Source organism: Ahaetulla prasina, chromosome 6 (genome assembly GCF_028640845.1).
Source record: "Ahaetulla prasina isolate Xishuangbanna chromosome 6, ASM2864084v1, whole genome shotgun sequence".
NCBI lineage: Eukaryota > Metazoa > Chordata > Lepidosauria > Squamata > Colubridae > Ahaetulla > Ahaetulla prasina.
The window spans coordinates 90,806,153-90,829,894 of record NC_080544.1 but is presented as its reverse complement, the minus strand read 5'-3'; the positions used below and the strand labels follow the sequence as shown (position 1 = coordinate 90,829,894).

General features: G+C 37.7%; 1 protein-coding gene across 2 annotated transcripts in view; it reads left to right on the top strand.

Moving 5' to 3' along the window:
* BCHE (butyrylcholinesterase) overlaps positions 1–20,759 on the top strand; it is a 55,829-nt gene extending 35,070 nt beyond the window's left edge. For both annotated transcript variants that reach the window (XM_058189007.1, XM_058189005.1), the window contains 2 exons: positions 11,915–12,081; positions 15,600–20,759. In XM_058189007.1, the coding sequence (XP_058044990.1) occupies positions 11,915–12,081; positions 15,600–15,724 (292 nt within the window). In that variant the 3' untranslated portion in view covers positions 15,725–20,759. The remainder of the gene's footprint in view (positions 1–11,914; positions 12,082–15,599) is intronic.
* The last annotated feature ends 2,983 nt before the right edge of the window (positions 20,760–23,742 follow it).

The window sequence follows — 23,742 nt, the reverse complement described above, 5'->3', positions numbered from 1 at the left end:
ACCCACCTCTTTTATTGCAATGGCTATGAATTCTGTTCATTCACAGATGAGTCCCAAATAGTTGTAAAGAATCCTTCAGGATAAGGCTGATAATCACCCCCCTTTATCTCCCTTGACACGCTGCCAAAGACCTAACTGGCAAAGCCACACCGAGTCCAGAATCAAACAGAGCTTCAAACAGAGCTTTAAACTGAACAGAATTAATAATGTTTCTTCCTGCAAAGGCCCACATGCCTTTGCTCCTCTTTTAAGTCTTATGGGAGGGGCCAATCATCTCCAAACCCTACTCCCGAGTTGTCCCTTTTGTTTTAACTGTTCTTGCTTCTGGCAGCTCTGCGCATGTGCGCACTGGGAACAAGCTCCCCCTGTTCCTCTGCCTCGCTAGGTCCAACTCTGGAGGCTCTGGAGGCAGCACATACCCAGATGGCCCTTTCTCTGCAGAGCCCTTGTCCGAGCCTTCCCCAGACTCCAGGACTGGGCCATGTTCCTTCCCAGCTCCTCATTGTCTGAATCTGCTGTCAGCCCCGCAGGCTGTTGGCGGACCACAGCATAAATGTAGAAATAAATATTATTTAACAGACAGTGCTGATAAAAGAGGTGCTCGGAAATTTAAATAAAAGGGGTGTGTTCAAATTGTGATGACGATTCCTGTAGAATTGGCAATAAAAAGAACATGGGTTGTAATTTCTCATATCACAGGGACTTCATATAGGGTTTTTTCCTATATTTCCCCTCCACGACAGCTGTGGGGAGAGCATTAAGCATACCTTCACATTGCAATGAACAAGGACAGATGTTCGATTTTGCAGCCACTAAGATTGTTGGCTGATCAGGTACAAAGATAACCAGGGAAATCATTGAAGCCTGGAAATGGGCTCCTAGTCAGTCAACAGAAGTACTGATTTACCACCAGCTGATCAGGTACTTAGGAACCCAGCACAAGGAAACAGCCAATGACTTAATAGCTGGCAATTAGCACCCCAATCAATGAATAAAAAGCTACACATAACCAGGCACCACATAAATTCTATGCATAGAATAGCCCAAAGTACACATTCTGGTAGACAGTAGTTCCTTGGGGTTCAAAAGCTTGGAAGACTACACCACTGGTCTCAGTGCAACCCAGATTGGATCCTGCAATATTATCCTGGGACATGTATATTTGCCTTCATTCGTGATTAAACATAAAGCTTCCTAAAGTTGAGGGCTGTGATATGATATAAATATGAGGTTGGCTTAACCATGTACATTTGGTTATTTCCAATTATATTGTGAGAAAAATCAGCAATTTCTGTTTGACTTTCCATGTCTAAGATCCTTTGCCTTAGTATTGATCTGGTTTGATCTAACTCTAAGATTAAGATGGCATCACTGGGAAACCATGGAGAATCAGTTTCTTTTGGATTGTTTTTTCCCTGGAAGATTTGTAGTTCTCTGCTAATATTAGATAATCAATTCGCTAGGGTTGTGATGTATTCTCAACCAGTAAATAAAGATAAATACAGGAAGTTTATACAGCTTGTTATGGAATGGTTAGGGTTAGGGTTAATACTTCTTTTCAAAATTGCAGTTAAGAAAGAATGATGATTAAGAATGAGATTTAAAATTAATGTTCATACTTTTCTATTTATATTTCAAAAGCCTTTTATTAATGTTGCAATTGATAAAAGAATCTAGATACAGATTGTGTTGTGCCTTGAAGCTGTATCAGTCATAGTAGTAGGAAACCACAATGAGTATTATATATAGTTACATTATACTAATTTCCCATACGAAGTGCAGATTTCTGATAAACTTGATTGATTCAACAATAGCTACAGTATTTAACTATTGGCAATAATGTCACAAAGGTAATAAATACTTTTTACAAAATCAGTGATTAATAATTATATATGCATATAACTATTGTTATACATACATATAACTATATTATATATACATATAACTATGTTACATATACATATAACTATGTATGTGTGTGTGTGTGTGTGTGTAGGTCTTTGGTTATTTGGGTTTTTTCCTGCGTAAAATTAGAAGTGTCTTGGCGACGTTTCAACGAAGTCTCATTTGTCATCTTCAGGCTTCAGCTTCGTGCTTCTAGGAGCAATGTGTGATTGCAGCTGTTTCTTCCTTTCAAAAGATATATATATAGAGGGGGGGTAGGGGGGGAGAATGATGAAAATTTTCAAGAGCCTCTTATATCCATTGTATTGTAAAGCATTTTCAGATTAATCCCATTAGCTAAAATGTTTCCTGTTAAAAGAATAAGATACTTGTGGAAAGCATTCTTTCATGGAAAGACATCCTATAAATATGAATATATGTTTTAGTATTATGCCTGTTTGAACAACTTCTGACCTATGCAATTTCTATAAATATTACACTGACATGTGATTTGAGATTATTTGTACGTCAAAATAAAGTTTTATTAAATTTGGATTGAAAATCAAATTGTATATGGAAGATAAATACTTGTGAGATTTTATCCACAACAGCAGGTTATAAATCAATATACTATACTAATATATGATTATGTCTATGATATCCTCCCTCCCTTCTTTCCCCTCCCTCCTCTCAGCACATTTTTGGCCTTTAATTTTTTGAGTGATAATTACAGTTATTATTGTATTTTTTCTAATATTTTTACTCGGCATTGGACTTTTGTATGTTGTCCAAAAGAATCATTAAATAGATAAACATGTTTAATTCAAGTTATGCAATTTCTATATCAACACATGATAAATAAAATTAGTCTATTAGTCTAATAGTCTAATACTAATATATTCATTCATATATATTCATTCGTTTCTAAAAATGTTTAGAATCATTGTCTGCAGTGATATCAAACCCTATTATTAAAGACCATTCCTACCTCTAAATCTAAATTAAATTTAAATTTTCGGCCAACTGTATAATAAGTTTTTTAATTTTGTTTTAATTGTATATTGTTTTGTTCTTATTCTGGCTGTAAACTGCCCTGAGTCCTTCGGGAGAAGGGCGGTATAGAAATCTAATAAATTATTAAATAAATAAATAAATAAATAAATTTCAATTTAGAATGTCATGCTTTATTTCAAATCCAGGAGATGCTCGAATGACTTGTGACATTATCATTACTGTTCTGATCTTGAACTGACGTTCTAGCCAGCTCTTTTTAACTCACTATTCTCAAGAGCCACAGACACACATGCAGTTAAATGGGTGTCACAAGTTAATTAATGCAGAATTAGCATAAAATGGGAAGTGGAGGAATTTAGGAATTATCATGCCAGATCAGATTAAGGGATATTTTAGATAAGTCGCTTGAGTTTATTCATTTCCAGTGGGATTCCAGTTATATACTTGGAGCAAAGGAAATAATTGTACCATTTATTAAATAGGTTGTAGTATATTTCATCTTCCGCTATTCTCAATATACCTTTGCTTTCAGAATTGGTGTATGCATGCAGAGTTACTAAGAGAAAGAGGAAAGTAATCCTTTCTTAATATACGTAATATTGAAATCACTAATTCGCAGATCATCCTTTTTCAATCTCTAACTTTCGATAAATGATTAAAACTGTCCAAAACTCTAAACTACCATAATTGAAAGCCAACATAGTCGACAGTTTGGGAGTTACAGACATCTAGATGACATTAGGTTGGAAAACAACTGCTTATATAATTATTTTATTTCAAAATTATCCAATTCTAAATAATAAACCAAAGTCATACTTCTATGTATTATTACATAGTAAAGCATTAAAATTTATAATAGTAATATATTTAGAAATGCAGAACCACATAATTAAAATAATACTGTGTTACTCCAAAAATGAGAATGAAAAAGAAGGACTCACTGGAGAAGAGCCTAATGCTGGGAAAGATTGAGGGCAAAAGAAGAAGGGGACAACAGAGAATGAGGTGGCTCGATGGAGTCACTGAAGCAGTAGGCATGAGTTTAAATGGATTCCAGATGATGGTAGAGGACAGGAAGGCCTGGAGGAATGTTGTCCATGGGGTCGCGACGGGTCGGACACGACTTTGCAACTAACAACAACTCCAAAAATAAGACCCTGTCTTATATTTTTTTGAACCCTGAAATAAGTGCCTGGCTTATTGCCATGTGCTCAAAAGCCTGATTGGGCTTATTATCAGGGGATGTTTTATTTTGGGGAAAACAGGATATGATTAAAATTAAAAAATGATTTACTCATTAAATTTAATTTTAACTTTGACCTTTTAACATTTTGGTTTTATAATTGGAATACTCTACTTTCTATGTTATTCCATTTATTATAATAAAATAATGGATGTATTCATTTGCAACTGCAAAATCATGTGATGCATTTCATTACATCTAAAGTTTTTAAGGTTATATTTTAAGGATAAAGAAAAAACATTTTGAACTCAAATATTTTCCATTTGAAATACACTGTTTCAATTTTAAACAGGTGTTTGAATTTGTTGTTTTGAATTTGAAAGAGTGTTTCAAGTGCAAAACATTTTGAATTTGGAATATTGCCCACACATCTATTGTATTTCCATTTTGTTCTAAGATTGATGTCATGAAGAGCTCCTAATTATTCAGAGACTTCTTCTCCAGGCTTCAATTTATTTTTCAGTCTTAAACTACACACAAGAGACTGTCTCTAGAGAAGTCTCTGTGCGGTAAAATAATGTAGAAAGAATGACTGGGACAAAGTAGTTTGAACCATCATATTCTTTTCATGCCTGGGACTCAGTTGCCTTCTTCATAATTCCTTTTCAACAAAGAGACCAACAGTAAGTAGACAATTGTTTTTAGTGATTGATACTAGATACTAGATTTATGAGCCTCCTGGAATTCAAGTGAAGTCATTCATTCACCAAATTAGTGAGTACTACTATTCTTAGCATGGAGAAGACCACATTTTATCTTCTTAGTATTTATCTGGAAAAGTTGAGCATCTTATGAGGAAAAAGACAGAGGTTGCACTCTTAATCGGTGTCAAAACAAGAATGGAATGCAAAGAAATTAAACCCAGCTTTTCAGAGCCATGTTTTTTTTTAAATTCCCAGCTTTAATAGAAATCTCAAGTCATTTGTTTTCTGACTTGTCTTCCTAATTTCTTTGTTGTTTTTCTATCTAATATATGGTTTTTAAATTATTATTACTAGGATTTTTCAGCCACTCCACTCCATCTGGGTCTGAGCAGACTACAACACAAAGATTAAAAATAACCTATCAGGACATCCCCAACCTTAAACAACCCCCCAAAATGTTCTCTTTCCTAGAGCCAAATTTCATCTCTCTGCAGAAGCTCATCAGGTTGGTGGTACTTTGGGTATATGAAGACAAGCTATTTCACAGGAAGGGAGCCTCTCTTATGAAGGCCTGACTACAGGATCCTTGCAGATGGAACTCCACAGGGAATAGGACCATCAGCAGGATGGTGCTGATCTTATAAGATAGAGATATTTATTTCACAGTAAGTGGTCTTGGAGATAACCATCCCTGAGCCATGTGGAGATTTAAAGTTGGTAACGAACATCTTGAATTGCACAAGAGGCCACCTAGTAGCTAGATCAGCTTCAAGAACAAGGGTGAATTCTCTGAAATGTTACCCCACTTTTAGCTTGTAAAGGTAAAGGTTCCCGTCACACATATGTGTTAGTCATTCCTGACTCTAGGGGGTGATGCTCATCTCTGTTTCAAAGCCAAAGAGCCAGCGCTGTCCAAAGATGTCTCCATGGTTATGTGGCCGGCATGACTAAATGCCAAAGGCACACGGAACGCTGTTACCTTCCCACTAAAGGTGGTCTCTATTTTTCTACTTGCATTTTTTACAAGCTTTTGAACTGCTAGGTTGTCAGAAGCTGGGACGAGTAATGGGAGCTCACCCATTATGCAACACTAGGAATCTGAACTGCTGAGCTGCCAACCTTTCGATCGATAAGCTCAGCATCTTAGCCACTGAGCCACCATGTCCCACACTCTTAGCTTGAGCATGTAATCGTATGATACATTTTAAAAAAATTTCTGTGATTAGCAAAGTATACCCTGCTTATGTTCACTACACAGGAAGATTCCAATGCATAAATTGCCCATACAACAGACCACTAGCTGCATATTGTAGCCTTTTTATTTGTTTCTTGTACAGTCGCAGCCAAGTAGAATAAAATATGATATTCTGTAGGCTTTGAGAGGAGACTTTGAGTAGGAGGCATTTTGTGCTGTGAAGGTTTCAAGGTCATTCCCATCACTTGACAGCTTCCTCTTAGCCTTCTCAAACAGTCATAAAAGCTTTTCAGAGGCTTCCAAGGGTGCATTGGAAAGAAACCCTTTGTGATGCTTCCAGTAGCTCTTTTCACAATTATACTGTGCCATTTTTGCAGGACATAATGGAGGCCTCATCAACAATATAGCTGCACAGATTATAGGAAAGGTTTAGGGGAAGTTTATCCAAACATGGAACATTGGTGAGAATAAGCTCTGAAGCAGATAAAATTTATAGGAGGCATATTTTGCATTTTCTTCATTCCATCATCAGCCTACATTTTAAATTCAGCAAAAATGTTAAATGAAACCACACATAAAATTAGAAAGTTACTTTCCACTGTTATATTTATTTATTTATTTATTTATTCATTCATTCATTTATTTATTTATTTATTTATTCATTCATTCATTTATTCATTTATTCATTTATTCATTTATTCATTTATTGCATTTGTATACCGCCCTTCTCCCGAAGGACTCAGGGCGGTTAACAGCCAATTTAAAAGATACAATAAATACACATTAAAAACAGAATAAAAATTTATATAAATAGTGGCCAAAAATATTAAAGAACTAAATAATACAAAAAACTAAAACCCCATTTAAAATTACTTAATCAGGCTAGTCCAGCTCAATGGGATAAAAGAGTCTTCAGTTCACGGCGGAAGGTCCAAAGGAGCTGGCGAAGCCCTGGAGGCAGCTCGTTCCAGAGGGCAGGAGCCCCCACAGAGAAGGCCCTACCCCTGGGGGTCACCAGTCGACATTGTTTCACCAACGGCACCCCAAGGAGGCCCTCCCTGTGGGAGCGCACAGGTTGGTGGGAGGCTGTTTGTGGCAGTAGGCGGTCCCGTAAATAGCCTGGTCCTAAGCCATGGAGCACTTTAAAGGTGGTAACAAACACCTTGAATATCTGAATACTTGCTGTGAAGAGCTGTTACAGGTGTTCTACCTGTAGCTGTAACAAAAACAACAGGTAATCTTTTGTAAAATAAACAACATCGCTGGGTATTTACCAGTATCACACCATTTAGTTACAGCATCTTTGTTCTTTTAAAATATGACAATCCAGCCCTTGCATAAATCAAGCAATTTACCTCATGAAAGGGCTTCTTTTCTTCAGCTGAAGACGGATTTCAAATCCAATCCCTTTTTATCAAGGTCTTCCAGTAGGTAAATGTAGCATTCATTAACAACTCTGCCACTCTAGATGAGGGAAAGAAAAACCTTTGAAGTAAACATTTACAGTTCTCCAAATTTTCTTCAAATGGCCAAATCTTGATCTTTTCCTTTTAGATAGGTAAACAATCTTAAACCCGTCCTGTCCTCAGAAAGCGGCAGCTTTTCTTTGCCAGCTTTCCTGGCTTGATACCATGGAGAAGAATACCAAATTACTAAATTCAGTTCTGTATATTCAAGCCTTTTTTTTACATTGAATGTTATTCATCTGAATGTTATTAGATAGCATTCATAAAGTTCTGCAAACCATTTTCAGGGAAGCTGTTGTTGTTGTTGTTGTTGTTGTTGTTGTTTTTAAGCCTTTATTTTGTGATTTGATTATGCACCTAATTTCTATAAAGTTTCTTCCTGAAAAATGGATGTCAAGTTTTAAAATGGAATGCCTCATTTTCCCCATTTGTTTTATTTATGCACAACAGAAATAGAAGCATCTTTTTATATCTCAGTCACTGTTCATACACATTCTACTAATTATTTCTTAACTGGAGATATCCAGGTTTGATCCTGCAGTATGCATTTCACGCATGCACTTTATTGTTGTTGCTTTTATTCATTTATTAAATTTATATACCTTTCACCTTACTATCTGGCTACTCTGGGTGGCTTACCAGTATTGTAAAAGAAAAATACGAACATAACATTACAATTAGCCAAAATTAAATAACTTAGAAATCAGAATTCTCCTTAGAAGGTCAGATCCTGAAGATGAAATTGAAATACTTTGGCCATTTAATGAGGAGGAAGGACTCACTGGAGAAGAGCCTAATGCTGGGAAAGATTGAGGGAAAAAGAAGAAAGGGACAACAGAGAATGAGATAGCTGGATGGAGTCACTGAAGCAGTCGGTGTTAATTTAAATGGACTCCAGAGGATAGTAGAGGACAGGAAGGCCTGGAGGAACGTTGTCCATGGGGTCACGATGGGTCGGACATGACTTCGCAACAACAACAAAAGAAATCATAATACAATATGGTGGGGGTGGGCTTTTCTTCCTAGCCCACTAACCACAGCCAGTGTAGAATGCCCCCATTGGGGCTCCAGGCCAATTGGCAAAGCTAGAGTTATCTTGAGGTAAGATGGGCAGCCTATACATTTTATAAATGCATAGGTTTTGAAACTCTTTAGGAAAGCCAAGGGGGTTTGGGGGCTGATCTCAACCTGAATGTCACATTGCTACAAAGGGCAGGAACCATTGCAGAAAAGTTACTTCTCATAGACCCTCGTTAAGAAGCCTTCCCTGGACCTGGCTATTTTGGCTAATTATTGTCCTGTCTCCAACCTTTGCTTTGTTGCGAAGGTTGTTGAGAGTGTGGTGGCATGGCAGCTTCCCCAGTACCTGGAGGAAACTGTCTATCTAGACCCATGCCAGTCCGGCTTCAGGTCTGGGTATAGCATGGAGACGGCTTTGGTCGCGTTGGTTGATGATCTCTGGAGGGCACGGGACAGGGGTTGTTCCTCTGTCCTTGTCCTGTTGGATCTGTCAGCGGCTTTTGATACCATCGACCATGGTATCTTGCTGCGAGGGTTGGAGGGTTTGGGAGGGGGGGGCACCATTTTTCGGTGGTTCTCCTCCTACCTCTCCGACCATTCGCAGACGGTGTTGACAGGGGAGCAGAGGTCGACTGCTAGACAACTCATTTGTGGGGTTCCACAGGGGTCGATTCTCTAGCCTCTCCTGTTCAACATCTATATGAAGCCGCTGGGGGAGATCATCCGTGGTTTTGGGGTGAGTTGTCAACTGTACGCTGATGACACTCAGCTGTACATTTCCACCCCGAACCACCCCAACGAAGCCGTTGATGTGATGACCCGGTGCCTTGAGACCGTTCGGGTCTGGATGGGGATGAACAGACTCCAGCTCAACCCATCCAAGACAGAGTGGCTGTGGATACCGTCATCCCGGCACAGTCAATTAACTCCATCTTTGACTGGGGGGGCGAATCGTTGGCCCCCAGGGAATCGGTGCGCAATTTAGGTGTTCTCCTGGACGCTCGGCTGTCTTTAGAAAACCATCTGATGGCCGTCACCAGGGGAGCTTTTTATCAGGTTCGCCTGATCCACCAATTGCGCCTTTTCCTGGATCGGGACTCGTTATGTACAGTCACTCATGCCCTCGTTATTTCCCGTCTGGATTACTGCAATGCTCTCTACATGGGGCTACCCTTGAAGAGCACCAGGAGGCTTCAACTGGTACAGAATGCAGCCACGCGGGGGATTGAGGGAGCTTCCCGTAGCTCCCATGTAACACCTCTCCTGCGCAGGCTGCACTGGTTGCTGGTGGTCTTCCGGGTGCGATTCAAGGTTCTGGTGATCACCTTTAAAGCACTCCATGGCCTGGGACCGGGATATTTACGGGACCACCTACTGCCATCGATAATCTCCCATTGACCTGTGCGCTCCCACAGAGAGGGCCTTCTCAGGGTGCTGTCGGCCAGACAATGTTGGCTGGTGACCCCCAGGGGGAGAGCATTCTCTGTGGGAGCTCCGGCCCTGTGGAATGAACTTCCCGTTGGGCTACGACTTCTCCCTGATCCCTGAGCTCAAAGCCTTCTTTTTTCATCAAGCAGGGCTGGCCTGATACAATTTTAAATTTAAAGTTTTAATGGGATTTTAGGGGGATTAATTTTAATAATGATTTTTATTCAAAATTTTTAAATTTTTCAGCATAATTGAATTAGATTTTTAATGGTTATTGTATTTTAAACTGTAAATATTTATGTTTTATTTCTGCTTTACACCACCCTGAGTCTTCGGAGAAGGGCGGTATAAAAATATAAATAATAAATAAATAAATAAATAAATAAACCCCACCAGTCAGAATTCCTTGACTCCACAGCATCCCTTTCTGCCACAACAAATGGATAGGGCAATGCTATTGGAGTGAAATCCTTCCTCAGGTATGCAAAGTGTTTCCACTATGCAAAATGTTCATTATTAGGAAAAAGCAAGCTCATGGAAGCAGCCATTTATACCACCTGTAGATTGCATTGCCAATTCCTTTTTATGAAAAATCTATTTGTGCACCTTTTGTGAGGATTTAGAATCTGAAAGAGAAATTAAAGCATGTTGCATATGCATAGGTCAAGGCAAAAAGTGAAATCACCATAAAATAATGGTGAACTGCGTTCTTAAAATGCGGTAAGTCTCATATTTATCCACTGGTATCTGCCTGAAATTCTGCTTGAAGTTTTGGAGACCTTATGCAATTCAACCTCAACAGTCTGAATTGGACTAAATCAACATAAAAACCTCCAAAGTCCCTTCCAAGTCTGTTATTCTGTTTCTATGATCTTGCCCCTTTCCTTTTCTCTACCATCTCTTCTTAAAGAAAGTAGTCCAACCCACTGCTCAAGTAGGAGTCCCTATTCCATTTCAGATAAATGGTTGTCCAGTCTCTTCTTGAAAGCCTTCTTTCAAAGTGCTTTGGAAAATAGTTCGATTCCTTGGTCTTTGTAGGAGACTTTCACATATTGGAACACCTCTATCATGTCTTCCCTAGTCCTTCTTTTCATAGACTAGACATACCCAATTTCATTAACTGTTCTTCATAACATTCTTCATGTCAACTTTTTTCTCACAATTCTTATCCGCCCAGATTTATTCCATCATTCTACTGTAAACATCAAGGCATAGTAAGTGATCTTTAATGTATAAACTTGCATTAATAAAATTCCCTTAGGAAATTCTCTTTATAGCAATACTTCTGACACATTTTCCCACATTATCTACTTTCAACAGGTAAAAGATGCTTATTTCCATTATGAAACTTTTTTTTAAAAAAAACATACTTTAATCAGTATATTTATTAATTATTTTACCTACATTACTGCATATAGTTACAGAAATTTCTGCCTAGAAGGAAACAAAGCAATGGAATGTCATTTGCATATGTAAATGAGATATTAGCAATCTTATTAAGCATTTAGTGGATTTGTTTTTGTTATTGTTATACAAGACATTGTTTTCTACCCCTGACAATTTGGGTTTATCTTCAAAACTGATAACATGATTACTTAACGACATATATTACTTACTTAACGACATATAATGCATCTTAAGAAGAATCCAATTCATTCCAAATGCATATTGCTATTACTATTAGTGTTACCAATAGCACTTAGACTTATATACCTCTCTATAGTGCTTTACAATATCAGCATATTTTTCCGACCTTAGGAGGATGGAAGGCTAAGTCATCCTTGAGCTCTGTCAGAATCAAACTCCAGACTGTGGGCAGAGTTAACCTGCAGTACTGCATTCTAATCATTGTACCCCCAGGGCACCGGGAATTTTGATATTTATGTCTGATACCCTTTAGTATAGAATTATTCCCATGCAAACTTTCTGAGATTTGGAATGATCAATAGGATTTTTTAAATGGTTGATATGCCTAGCTAATTTCCCATGAGGATTCTAATGCTTCTTTTTAATCTTATAGAACACCCAATGGAAATCAGATTAATGGGACAAGATGGCCAGTCTTCACAACCACTGAACAAAATTACTTCGTATTAAGCACAAATACTACAAAGATTCAGACAAAATTGCGGGCTCAGACGTGCCGATTCTGGAACATCCTTTTTCCTAAGGTCCTGGAGATGACAGGTAATTTTGCTGCTAAATATATTTGTATTTATTAAATTGGTTAATTCAAGATCATCTTGCTACTACATTTTAATTTCAATTTTAAGGTTTTTGTGGGTGAATAATTATTTTTATAAAATCAAATACAGAGTTTATTCTAAAAAGATTACATTCACTAAAATAAATCTCCATTAATTAATCCACCTCTATACACACACCCAAACAAATCCTATTTTTATGCTTGAATTCTTCTGCATGCAATGAGAAATATATTTTAATGGTATGGTCTGGATAGTGCTTCTACTAGCACTGTGATGCATGCCAGAGGTGGCATGCGTGCCAGAGGTGGCACACAGCACCTTCTCTGATGGCATGCGAGCCATCACCCCAGTTTAGCCCCATTGTACATGTGTGTGTGCCTCCAGCTGGCCAGCTGGTCTTTAGGTTTCTGCTGCGCATGCATAGAGGGCGGGGTGCATGCAGGAGGGCCACCGTACATTGCATTTTGGGGGTTCGGGCAGACACACTTTGGGCACTTAGTCCGGAAAAGGTTAGCCATCACTGCACTAGCATATACCAACTCAATGTTGCTCAAACTCAGTGAGGTCAAAATTTGTGGAAGCCAACTTCCAGAATTTCTCAGCCATATGCTCTAGTTCTAACATTTTGTGAGTTGGAATCCAAACATCTTAAAGTCACTAAGATTGAGAAATGTTCAGTAATTAATATAAAGAATGTTTGGTCAACAATTTCTAGATGCCTCAACATTTCCTACCGCAGCTTTTCATTAAAAATGAAAGATGGTTTATTTCCTAGAAACCTAAAATCATGGAAATGATCACTCGAATCAAGATCCCATTTTTCTTTATTTGTTTGTTTGTTTGTTTATTTATAAAATTTATCGGCTGCCCATTTTACCATAAGGTTACTCTGGGCAGCTTACAGTTACATAAGCAGTTAAAACAAAAAAAGTTAAAATCAGAAATTAAAGCCAAGGATACATGGGGAGGGTGGGGGTGGACTGGGGTGGGGGGATGTGTGATCTGTTATTACTCAATCAGTCAGAGAAATTGCACTTTCTCCCACTGGGTCCCCAAGCTGACAAAGCCACATCTTTAGGCCCTTGCAAAAAGATAGGAGGGTTGGGGCTAACCTCACATTGGGGGACAAGATGTTCCAGAGGGCAGGAGCAACAGTAGAGAAAGCCCTGCTCCTGGACCCTGGCAGTGACTGGACTTGCAACATGGCTCCTCTGCCGGCACAAGTGGTACAGATCAATCCAAGTGGGGTGAGACAGTCCCTCAAGTAACCTGGACCCATTCCAAATCACATATGAGGACCATTGTATCCCTTAATTGCTATGGGTACTTTTTCATAACACAAAATTGTAAAAATATAACTGTGTTAGAGGGCAGACGTTTTTTTCTGTAGACTGTTATCTGAATTCAAGCTGAAACTTATGAATTCCACAACATCACTTAAGATTCCCAAATACAGGGAACAGCAAGAGAAATCGATAGGCTGAAAGAATGGACTATGTTTTATATAGAAATTACTGCTGTTATGATAAAGCTTTAAGGCTTCAGAACTATGATATAGTAGTACAAAAAACAAGCAAAGCAAGCAATTATGCTCATGTAGAGATTATACCTGTAATATAAAAATAGCAGCAGCACAAAAGATAATAAGATGGTGGAATGGATTTAGTTATAATTAGACATGCCGAAAAGAATGGGGATCCATGTTAGTTAAGGTTTCTTAAGTTCCAGTGATTTTATTTGGTCTACCTTTAGTATAATTAGATCTAAATTTGACCCATTATTTCTAAAATCACATTTGTACAAGCACTGTGCAAAGCTTCAAATCCCTTTAAAGCTGCTTCGCAAAGCAATATAGTTTAATAAAATTGTATGAACCAATGACTGAGAGAGAATACTAAAAATAGTTCAAGGGCACCTTGAAGAGTGGTAGTCATGTACATGGTGGATTCAGTAGAATTCTCGTTCCTCCTATTTATTTCTTTAAAAGAAATCTCAGTGGAAAGTGACATCTCATGTTTAGGCCACTTATTCTGTCAAGAGCATGATAACACCATAAAATATCCCTAATTATAGATCCATTAAAATTGGAGATTTGTTCTTGCATTATTTAACTACTACATTGCCCAAGGTATGTGTGAATGTCCTGTCTAAATTGGAAGAATTTATTCTTTCAATAAATTCTAAGAAAAAACTATATGACACCAGTCCTTCAACTTGACTTTTTTGTCCCAACAATGATGCTATTATTAATGTTAAAGAGATATTTTGCTTTCAGATTGGAGTAGAATAGAGTGGGGTAGGGTAGGGTAGGGTAGGGTAGGGTAGGCTAGGCTAGGCTAGGCTAGGCTAGGCTAGGATAGGATAGGATAGGATAGGATAGGCAGGACAGAATAGAATGGTTTATTGACCAAGTGTGATTGGGGACACACAAGGAATTTGTCTCCGGTGCATAAGCTCTGAATGTACATAGAAACAGCAAATTAATATAATCATAACATACCAATAGGAAAAGGTAGTAGAATAGATGAGAAGGATAATAGTAATACAGCCATACTATATGGGTAAATATCTTTAGACATGAAACAGTACTGTGGTAATTAGGTGTTCAGCAGAATGATGGCATGAGGGGGGGAAAACCAACCATTTTTGTGTCTAATGTTTTGGCATGCAATGCCCTATAGTGGCATCCTAAGGGGAGGAGTTGAAATAATTCATGTCCAGTATGTAAGGACATGATATGTCCATTGGAAGCATAAGGTGAGAACAAATGAAGACCTGTAAAATATAAAGCCATTTCACAAAGGACGTGTCATATCCTTATGTCATAAAATTAAATAAACATGTCCCTTGTGTGATGATGTCATTGAGATTTCTGAATACAGCTACTTACCTTGAAAAATCATTGGGTAATTTCTCTTTCCTTGTTATTAATATATCTATCAATTTAGTAGATTAAAAATTAAACAGAAAAGCAGTATGTGTGGAGCTGTAGCCATTTCTTAGTGTCTCCTGCCTAATTCTGAACAGCTGGCTCTATAAATCTTTCTTATTTTGCTGATCTATTATAATACCCAAAATCATGTTGCTATATTTTAAGTACTCTTCCTCAATTGGTAATATGGATAATTGATTATGTCAAGAAAATAAATTTATGAAAATTTATTGCATCCCTTAACTGGAAGTCTGCATCTGGACCCCAGCCATCAACAGTAAATTGTAAGCTCCTTGTTAAATGTCATTTGTGGGTGTGAAAGTTGAAAATGCAAATGATGTGGCATATTGGGCCAGAAGAATAATTCTTCATTTTAACTGATTATGTTATAATCCAGAGTTAAAACTTTGCCCTTTGGATTTGCAATAAATCAGGTGACAAGAAGGAGGGCAAAATGGTGTGTGGTGTATTTAGGGGGAAACGGCATTGGTAATCAGGATTATTTTTCAATTAATGTACAAATAGATTTAAATTTAGATTAATGTCACCCATTTCATGTTTTACAGAAGATATTGATGAAGCAGAACGAGAGTGGAAAGCAGGATTCCTTCGCTGGAACAATTACATGATGGACTGGAAAAATCAATTTAATGATTACACTAGTAAGAGGCAAAGCTGCACAGGTCTCTAATTAAAAGTTTCAGCCTTTCTGGAATGCTTGTACTGTCAAAGATCAAGGCAAACATGGAGATAGTTAATGTAGCATATCTAGCAATAAGGCATATTAGGCAGGCTCAGTGACCCATTACAAATATACCATTCTTCCAGGCCCATTTCTATTTATATCAATAACTGTTATGAAAGCACTTCCACCTTTTGAAGCATCAGGAAATGTAAAATAGGCTTAAAGCAATTAAAGCCAGAGAATGATTGATGTTGATATAATGGCCCCAGTCCAATAGTAAATTATATACTCTTTTTTTTAAAAAAAAACATCAAGCTGGTGCTAGCTGTGAGCAGTGGTATTGTTACAGACTGGAATATGCAACTCACTTAAGAAGAAGATTCAAAGGCTAAATATACTTTGGCCATTTGGCAAATGGAATTGTGTACCTTCCAGGAATGTGCGTACAAGCCCATTCTACTCCTATGCCTACACTGATCAGAAATATGTGAAAATAGGCTTTGACTGAATGTGGTAAGAATGAAATCAAGACACAGGCCTCAGAGTATGGTGAACACTGAAACCAGGTATAATCTCTTTACAAACTTTTGCTACAATCCAGAAAGATAAGTAGAGGAAGGGGAACATGATCCATTTCTCCAACACAATTAAATTAGTCCTTTCCAATTATCTGCAAAAAAAGAAGAAGAAGAAGACGCTTCATTTGGCAGCTTTCACAATCTATCCATTTGCCCAAGATGACTGTCACTAATGGAAGCTGACACCTGAAACATATAAAAACTATCAGGTTCCTTATTCGTAGACTTTAGGTCTAAATTCAAGTGTGTAGCTGAATGCACAGCTCACTTATGTTGCAATATGATTATGCAACTATAATTAACCAGATTTGGGTAAGAAAATTACTGATCAAACAAACATTTTCAATGCAATGACAATCACAACTGATTTTTCCTTTAGCAAACCACGGAAATACCAGTAGCAATAGAGCAAATCCAAATGGCTTCAATTCAGAGGTGGGTTCTACTTACCTTTACTACCAGTTCGCTATGGGAGCACAGAAGCCCCTTGATGATGGGGTGGGCAAAGCCTCCTGCTGGTTTTACTATTGGTTCTATAGAACCGGACAGAACTGGGAGCAATCCATCACTGCTTCAATTCCAACACAAGTGTCACAGCATTTTGATCTTGCTTCAGTTTTAGTATAACATTATGAGGGGAAAAATGTATTCCTTCCTTTTTCTTCCCTTCCAGGACTTTTGTCCTCCATGGTTGTTGTTTTTTGGTTTTTTGTTTTGTTTACATTTATATCCCGCCCTTCTCCGAAGACTCAGGGCGGCTTACAGTGTATAAGGCAATAGTCTCATTCTATTTGTATATTTTTACAAAGTCAACTTATTGTCCCCAACAATCTGGGTCCTCATTTTACCTACCTTATAAAGGATGGAAGGCTGAGTCAACCTTGGGCCGGGCTTGAACCTGCAGTAATTGCAGGCTACTGTGTTCTAATAACAGGCTCTAACAGCCTGAGCTATTCCGGCCCTACATTAATCCCAGAAGACAGCAATATATGGTACAATAATTGCAAATATTTATTCACTCAAAGTTTCAATAAACTTGGTTGTTTAATATATTTTGGCAGGCCAAGGCAAAGAGGCAGTCCTGGAACCGGCGAAATCTGGGGGCTGGGCATGGGAAAAATGTATCTGTCCTCAGTGTGAAAGGGATTGCCACTCTCAAATTGGCCTTTTTAGTCACACTAGATGCTGTTTTAGGACCTCTTTCCAGAGCATGATACCATAGTCTTTTGAAACTGAAGGATGCCAATGCAATATTGGTACAACTGATTAGCAATATACACTGCTGATCAACACAATTCTCCTGACTAATTTAAGCAGAGATTACTAATCTAAAAATTTAAACCAGTAATTAAATAGCTACCCAAAGCTGTCTTTTACCATCTTGATTCCAAAAGATTTCCCAATGTGAAAAAGGTGGCAAGAAGAATAGTAGCAAACAATAACAAACAGTATAGTGAACTGCAGAATTAATAAACTCTTACACATAACATATTGACACATCATCACATACATCCAGATCAGAGGTGTCAAACTTGCACCATCACATTGTCGTCATGTGATGCATCATGACTTTTTTCCCCTTTGCTAAAGCAGAGGTGGATGTAGCCAGTGTATGACGGTTCCAGCCTGCGGGCTGTGAGTTTGACACCCCTGACCTAGATCCTCTTTTCTACTAAAGTATTGGATTCTGACTTTTCTATCAGTCTTGTCACGGCATCTCATTAAAATTTAGAAGGAGATTTGTGGGGTCCAGTTGTTTTGGGACAAGTCCTCAACATGGAACTTTAGGTCCTGATCTAAAGTATTTTTTCTTTATTCATCAGCCCATATTTGATCCCTTCCATCATACATCAAACCTTTGGTATCCTGGCATGATGTTGCACTTTATCACTTTTTTTTGTTTTTGTTTACATTTATACCCCGCCCTTCTCCGAAGACTCAGGGCGGCTTACAGTGTATAAGGCAATAGTCTCATTCTATTTGTATATTTTTACAAAGTCAACTTATTGCCCCCCCCCAACAATCTGGGTCCTCATTTTACCTACCTTATAAAGGATGGAAGGCTGAGTCAACCTTGGGCCGGGCTCGAACCTGCAGTAATTGCAGGCTACTGTGTTCTTAATAACAGGCTTTTACCAGCGTGAGCTAAACCGGTTTTATCGATAAAACCATAGATCTCATAGATCATGGGTCTCATAGATCATTACACTGATTATTTTCATAGTCACTGGAAAAGATGAGTGCCGAGTGTGCTTGTAAAGATGTGATCTTCCATTCAAGCGTGGATTTTCTCTGCTTCAGGTAACCCTTGGCTTCTCCATCTGCATGCTTCCCATAAGTTGTTACTTAGGAAATGGTGTTAGGAAGTATCATCAACTTTTTCTTTTACAAGAGAAAAGGCTTTTACATCAATGGGAAAAGTTGCTAAATATCTTGCTTCACTGAAAGAGAAACATTCCAAGGATCAAAACCTCATTCACAAATTACACTAGTTTTCCCTACAGGAGTCAGAGAAGAAAAGAACAACTTCCTTGAGTGGGATCAAGTACCATACTACAACGTGAAACATTTTTCTCCCTGTAATCCCATTCCTCCTGGGCATGTGATGAAAATGTTTATCTGTAGTTCTCATTTGCAGAATGCTTTGCAGTTCTCAATTTATTTGTTCTTGTAACATCCCTGCATAGCAGCAGTTCATCATTGTTCCAAGTATACAATTTATTAAACCTCTCGTAGAGGTTTATTCACAGATTTATCCCTCTGAGTACAGTGAGACTTATTCCCAAAGACATTAATAGGACATGCAACAAATAAACTTTAGAACTGGCTTCTCCTTGGGATTTTTAAATTGCCTCTTGCTCTATGGGTACATGAGGTGTGCTATGTAAAAGGAATGAACAGTTTTGGTTGGGAAACAGTGCTGAAAGAGAATCTTACTTTAAAAACCCCACACATACTGTTATATAATATATATATTACAGTATATGTGGTAAAAATATTTAATTTGAAAATCCAATGCAAAGAGAATCTGATTGAATTATCCCTTTAAATCAAATTGTCAATTCTAATTTCAGAATCAATTTGACATGCGAAATTGAATTGGATGCTTTTGAACCAATTCAGTGGTTCAAGGAATGCTTAAATATCTACAGACCCACATATTTCCCCCCTGAATTGGATTCATGACCTATATCAAATAGATATGATTAGATAATTTGCACCTGATCGAGGACGACTATACATTTATTTTTCAAACACAAACTTAACTTTTGGTGATTTCATGGAGCTGTCCAAGAAGCTTTCTTGACACTAGAATAAAAGTTGCTTGTTATTGTCTTCTTCCAGGTTACTTTTCAGCTTCTCTGTTTAGCTTACAGTGCTGGTTGTACTTTAAGGTCTCTAATCCAAATGCTAACCTGGCTCAATCCTGTATAGCTTCTAATCATAGTCAAAGTCAGCCAGTGCTGCCATCTGCCGAGGACCTTGTTGGCTGTTGTTGGGTTTTTGGGGGGGTTCTTTGCTGGCTTTAGCCAATCTATCATCAGAATAATTTAGAGAATTACAGCTAGTCCTCGACTTACCAATTCATTTAGTGAAAAAAGTGATTTATGTCCATTTTTCACTCTTATGACTATTTTTTTTTATTTGCATTTATATCCCGCCCTTCTCCGAAGACTCAGGGCGGCTTACACTATGTCAAGCAATAGTCTTCATCCATTTGTATATTATATACAAAGTCAATTTATTGTCCCCAACAATCTGGGTCCTCATTTTACCTACCTTATAAAGGATGGAAGGCTGAGATTGCAGCATCCACATGATCATATGATCAAAATTCAGATGCTTGGTAACTGATTCATAGTTATGGGGGTTGCAGTGTTCATTTGATCCCCTTTCTTCCAACAAGCAAAGTTAATGGGGAAGTCAGATTCATTTAACGTACATGTTAATAACTTAACAATTGCAGTGATTCACTTAACAAATGTGGCAACAAAGGTTGTAAAATGGGGCAAAACTCACTTGACACATTTGTCACTTAGCAACAGAAATTTTGGGCTCAATTCTGATCGTAAGTCGAGGACTACCAGGATACTATGGCTTCTAGGATATTGACAAGTGCTTTTAATCAGAGTGAATACAATTATTTTTATATTTTGCAAGCTAAAGCTCTGATGATGAAGGATAGATGATCTAGATATACAATTACTCAATGCAACAAGCTATATGTCAGCATTCCATTGGTTGTAAATTTTTATACAACTTTTGCAAGAAATGATTTCCACTGTATGATTTATAAACTGAAAGGATGTTATAGTGTACTGACAATACGTTATATAGGTGGTTTCTTTTGCACTGGCTTATTCTTTATAGGTTCTAATTTGTGCCTCATCTCTAAAACTCTTTTTTTTCTTATTCTCAAGTATTAAGTCTATTAATGGTAATAAAAGATATTTCTAATCATGTTCATATGGTGATCTTTATTCCAAGCAGATTCTTGAGCTGAGTTCTGCTGAGTCCTCAACATGTCTATTTTTTTTACACGGTCTATAACAGAGACAGCTTGGAAGTGTTGATGATGGTCATAGATATATTTTTTATTTTATCGAAAGGGTCGTAGTCCATGAAGCTGTGATATTATAACAACGTCATGCTTGTCTACCATTGTCAGTTCATATTCATCTTATTTTTGTTTAATGTAGCGTGTTAAGTCTATGAGAGCTTAACATGATATTTCCTTTTATTTCCTGTTGAAAATTGTCAGGAAATTATGCTGTCATTGTCTGGCTGCACGAGGTTTGGGGACTTTAGGGGTTGTACATGATACAAGAAACATAACATGGCTGCCTATTTTTGTATCTACTTTCTGAGTGACACTTCAGTTTTGAACCAGTTTGAATAAATATAAACTCACAGCCCAAACAAAGAAGTCAATCGGATGATGCTAATCTAAAACCTGGATATTAGTGAAAGTTTCCAAAACACAGCAAAAATGAAAACATTTTAAAAAGGGAGAAAATATATTATACAAATCCCAGAAACAATACAGAAAGAATTCTGACAAAAGGTGGCTACTGCCATTTTCTTAACCATTAAGAAATAAAATTATATGGATCATTAAATATATCGTCTTTTCATCAATGTTTTCCACTATGTTACAGGTAGTCCTCGATGTACAACAGTTCATTTAGTGACCGTTTGAAGCCACAAGGACAAAGTCGCAAAGTCACAAACTAAAAAAAAACTTACTTATGACCATTCTTCACACTTATGACTGTTGCAGCATCCCCATGGTCACATGATGCTTTAAAATTCAGATGCTTGGCAAATAACTCATAGTTATGACAGTTGCAAGAAAACTTGGGGGAATAAAGGGAAAATTCACAATGATAGACTCGCTTAGCAACAGAAATTTTGAGCTCAATTGTGGTTATAAGTTGAGGACCACCTGTATTGCAAACAAAAACCAAAAGAAAAAGTCATGTAACAAGCTTTTATCATTACAGATGAATTTATGAAGGGTGCTTAATTTCTACAATTCCAAAGTTGAGCTAAACAAATATCCTGGCTAGTCACCCACAGCCAATTTGTAGCCTTGTTCATGCAATACATAGATCTAACCAACCCCATTGTTTTTGCCATAGTTGTTCACATTGTGCCCAATTCTGTGCTTAGCTAATATTTTATTGTGTCATGTGAAATAAGAAAAATTAATAAATGATTCAGTTATGATATCAAAGCACAAATCTAAACAACTACTAGATAGCACCAGTTTTTTGTATCTCCTGGCTATAATCTAAACTTCTGTGGTGCAGATCTGGTAGCCCTAATTAATCATGGGTGTATTAGATTTTGTCAGAAATGAGTTAGAAATTACAAATAATAAAATAGATTGTTTGGCACTTTTAAAAAGGGATATATTTTGTATCTAGTGTGACTTCCCTCAATCTCAGAAAGAGACTCAGTATCATTAAGGTTTAAATGGAAGTCTTTCTGTGCTTAAGGGGCTAGTCTTTCAGCACTAGTGACTACCATGGAAACCAACCTGTACATACAGAATAATAGAGTTATTAAGAGTTGGATGGGACCTTGAAGATCTTCTAGTCCAACTCCTTGCTCAAGCAGGAGACTTATACCATGTCAGACGAATAATTCTCCAATGGCTTTTTAAAAAGCTCCAGTGAGAGAGCATCCACAACTTTTGGAAGCAAACCTTTCCACTGATTAATTGTTCTCTCTGACAGGAAATTTCTCCTTAATTTTAGGTTGGATCTCTCTTTGATAAGTTTCCATCCATTTTCATTCACTTCTTGTCCTGCCTTCAGATGCTTGGGAAATAGGTTGACCCTCTCTTGCCTATGACAACCCCACAAGCACTGGAAAACAGCTATCATGTCACCTCTAGTCCTTCTTGCCTATAGGGTTAGCTCCAGTGGTGGGATTCAAATAATTTAACAATCAGTTCTCTACCCTAATGACCAGCTGGGTAGGCATGGCTTGGTGGTCATGTGACCGTATGGGTGTGGCCAACTCAACGTCACTCACATCGATGGGTGCTTCGCCTTAGCCATTACAATGTAATAAGGGTTAACCAGAAGGCAGTTTCTGTAAGCAGGGCCATACAGATCTGGCTATAAATAACACCAGAATGTTTCCTTCCTGCCTTCCTTACAGGATTAGTCCTGTAAAGTGGGGGGAAAAACCAAAATAAGATTTCTTCCAACAACCAGTTCTCCAAACTGCTAAGAAACTTAACAACCGATTCTCCCAAATAGGTGGGAACCGGCTGAATCCCCCACTGGTTAGCTCCCTTAACTGTCCATCATCAAGTTGAGCCTCCAGACCCCTTATTATCTTTGTTGCTCTTCTGTGCACTCTTTCTAGGGCCTCAGCATTTTTTATTGGTATCATGGTGGGTACAACTGGTGCAGAATTCTGTGTGTGGTCTTATCAATGGAGAATAAAGCATACTAGTACTTCTTGTGACATTTTCATTTTTACAGAGCATGCGGCATTTCTGACTGTATATTTAGAGATGATTCTTAAGTCTTATTGTGTACTCATCTAATTATATCTCTTTCCTGTCTTCAGGATTAAAACATGAGTTTGAGTGCTGGCTTTCAATCCCCAAGCATTTTTATAATGCTTTTGGTGGGCAGATTCTTTCAGCTAGATAACCTAAACACCCTGTGTACTTTTATTTCACTCTTCCCCTGAAACTAAAAGAGATAAAAGATTTCTTTTAAGCATGGTACTGTGCAAAGGATGTGTTAAAAAATAGATATCACAAAAGTATTCACTATAGACACAGAAAAACAAATCACCAGAATAAAATTCAACGTGAACTTACTCAACTGAAATACTGATGTGTAATCAGTCTAGGTAGAAGTACAGGTCTAGCATCGGGAAATGATGTTCCTAAAAAGAAAGAAAAATCTTGTTTATTTG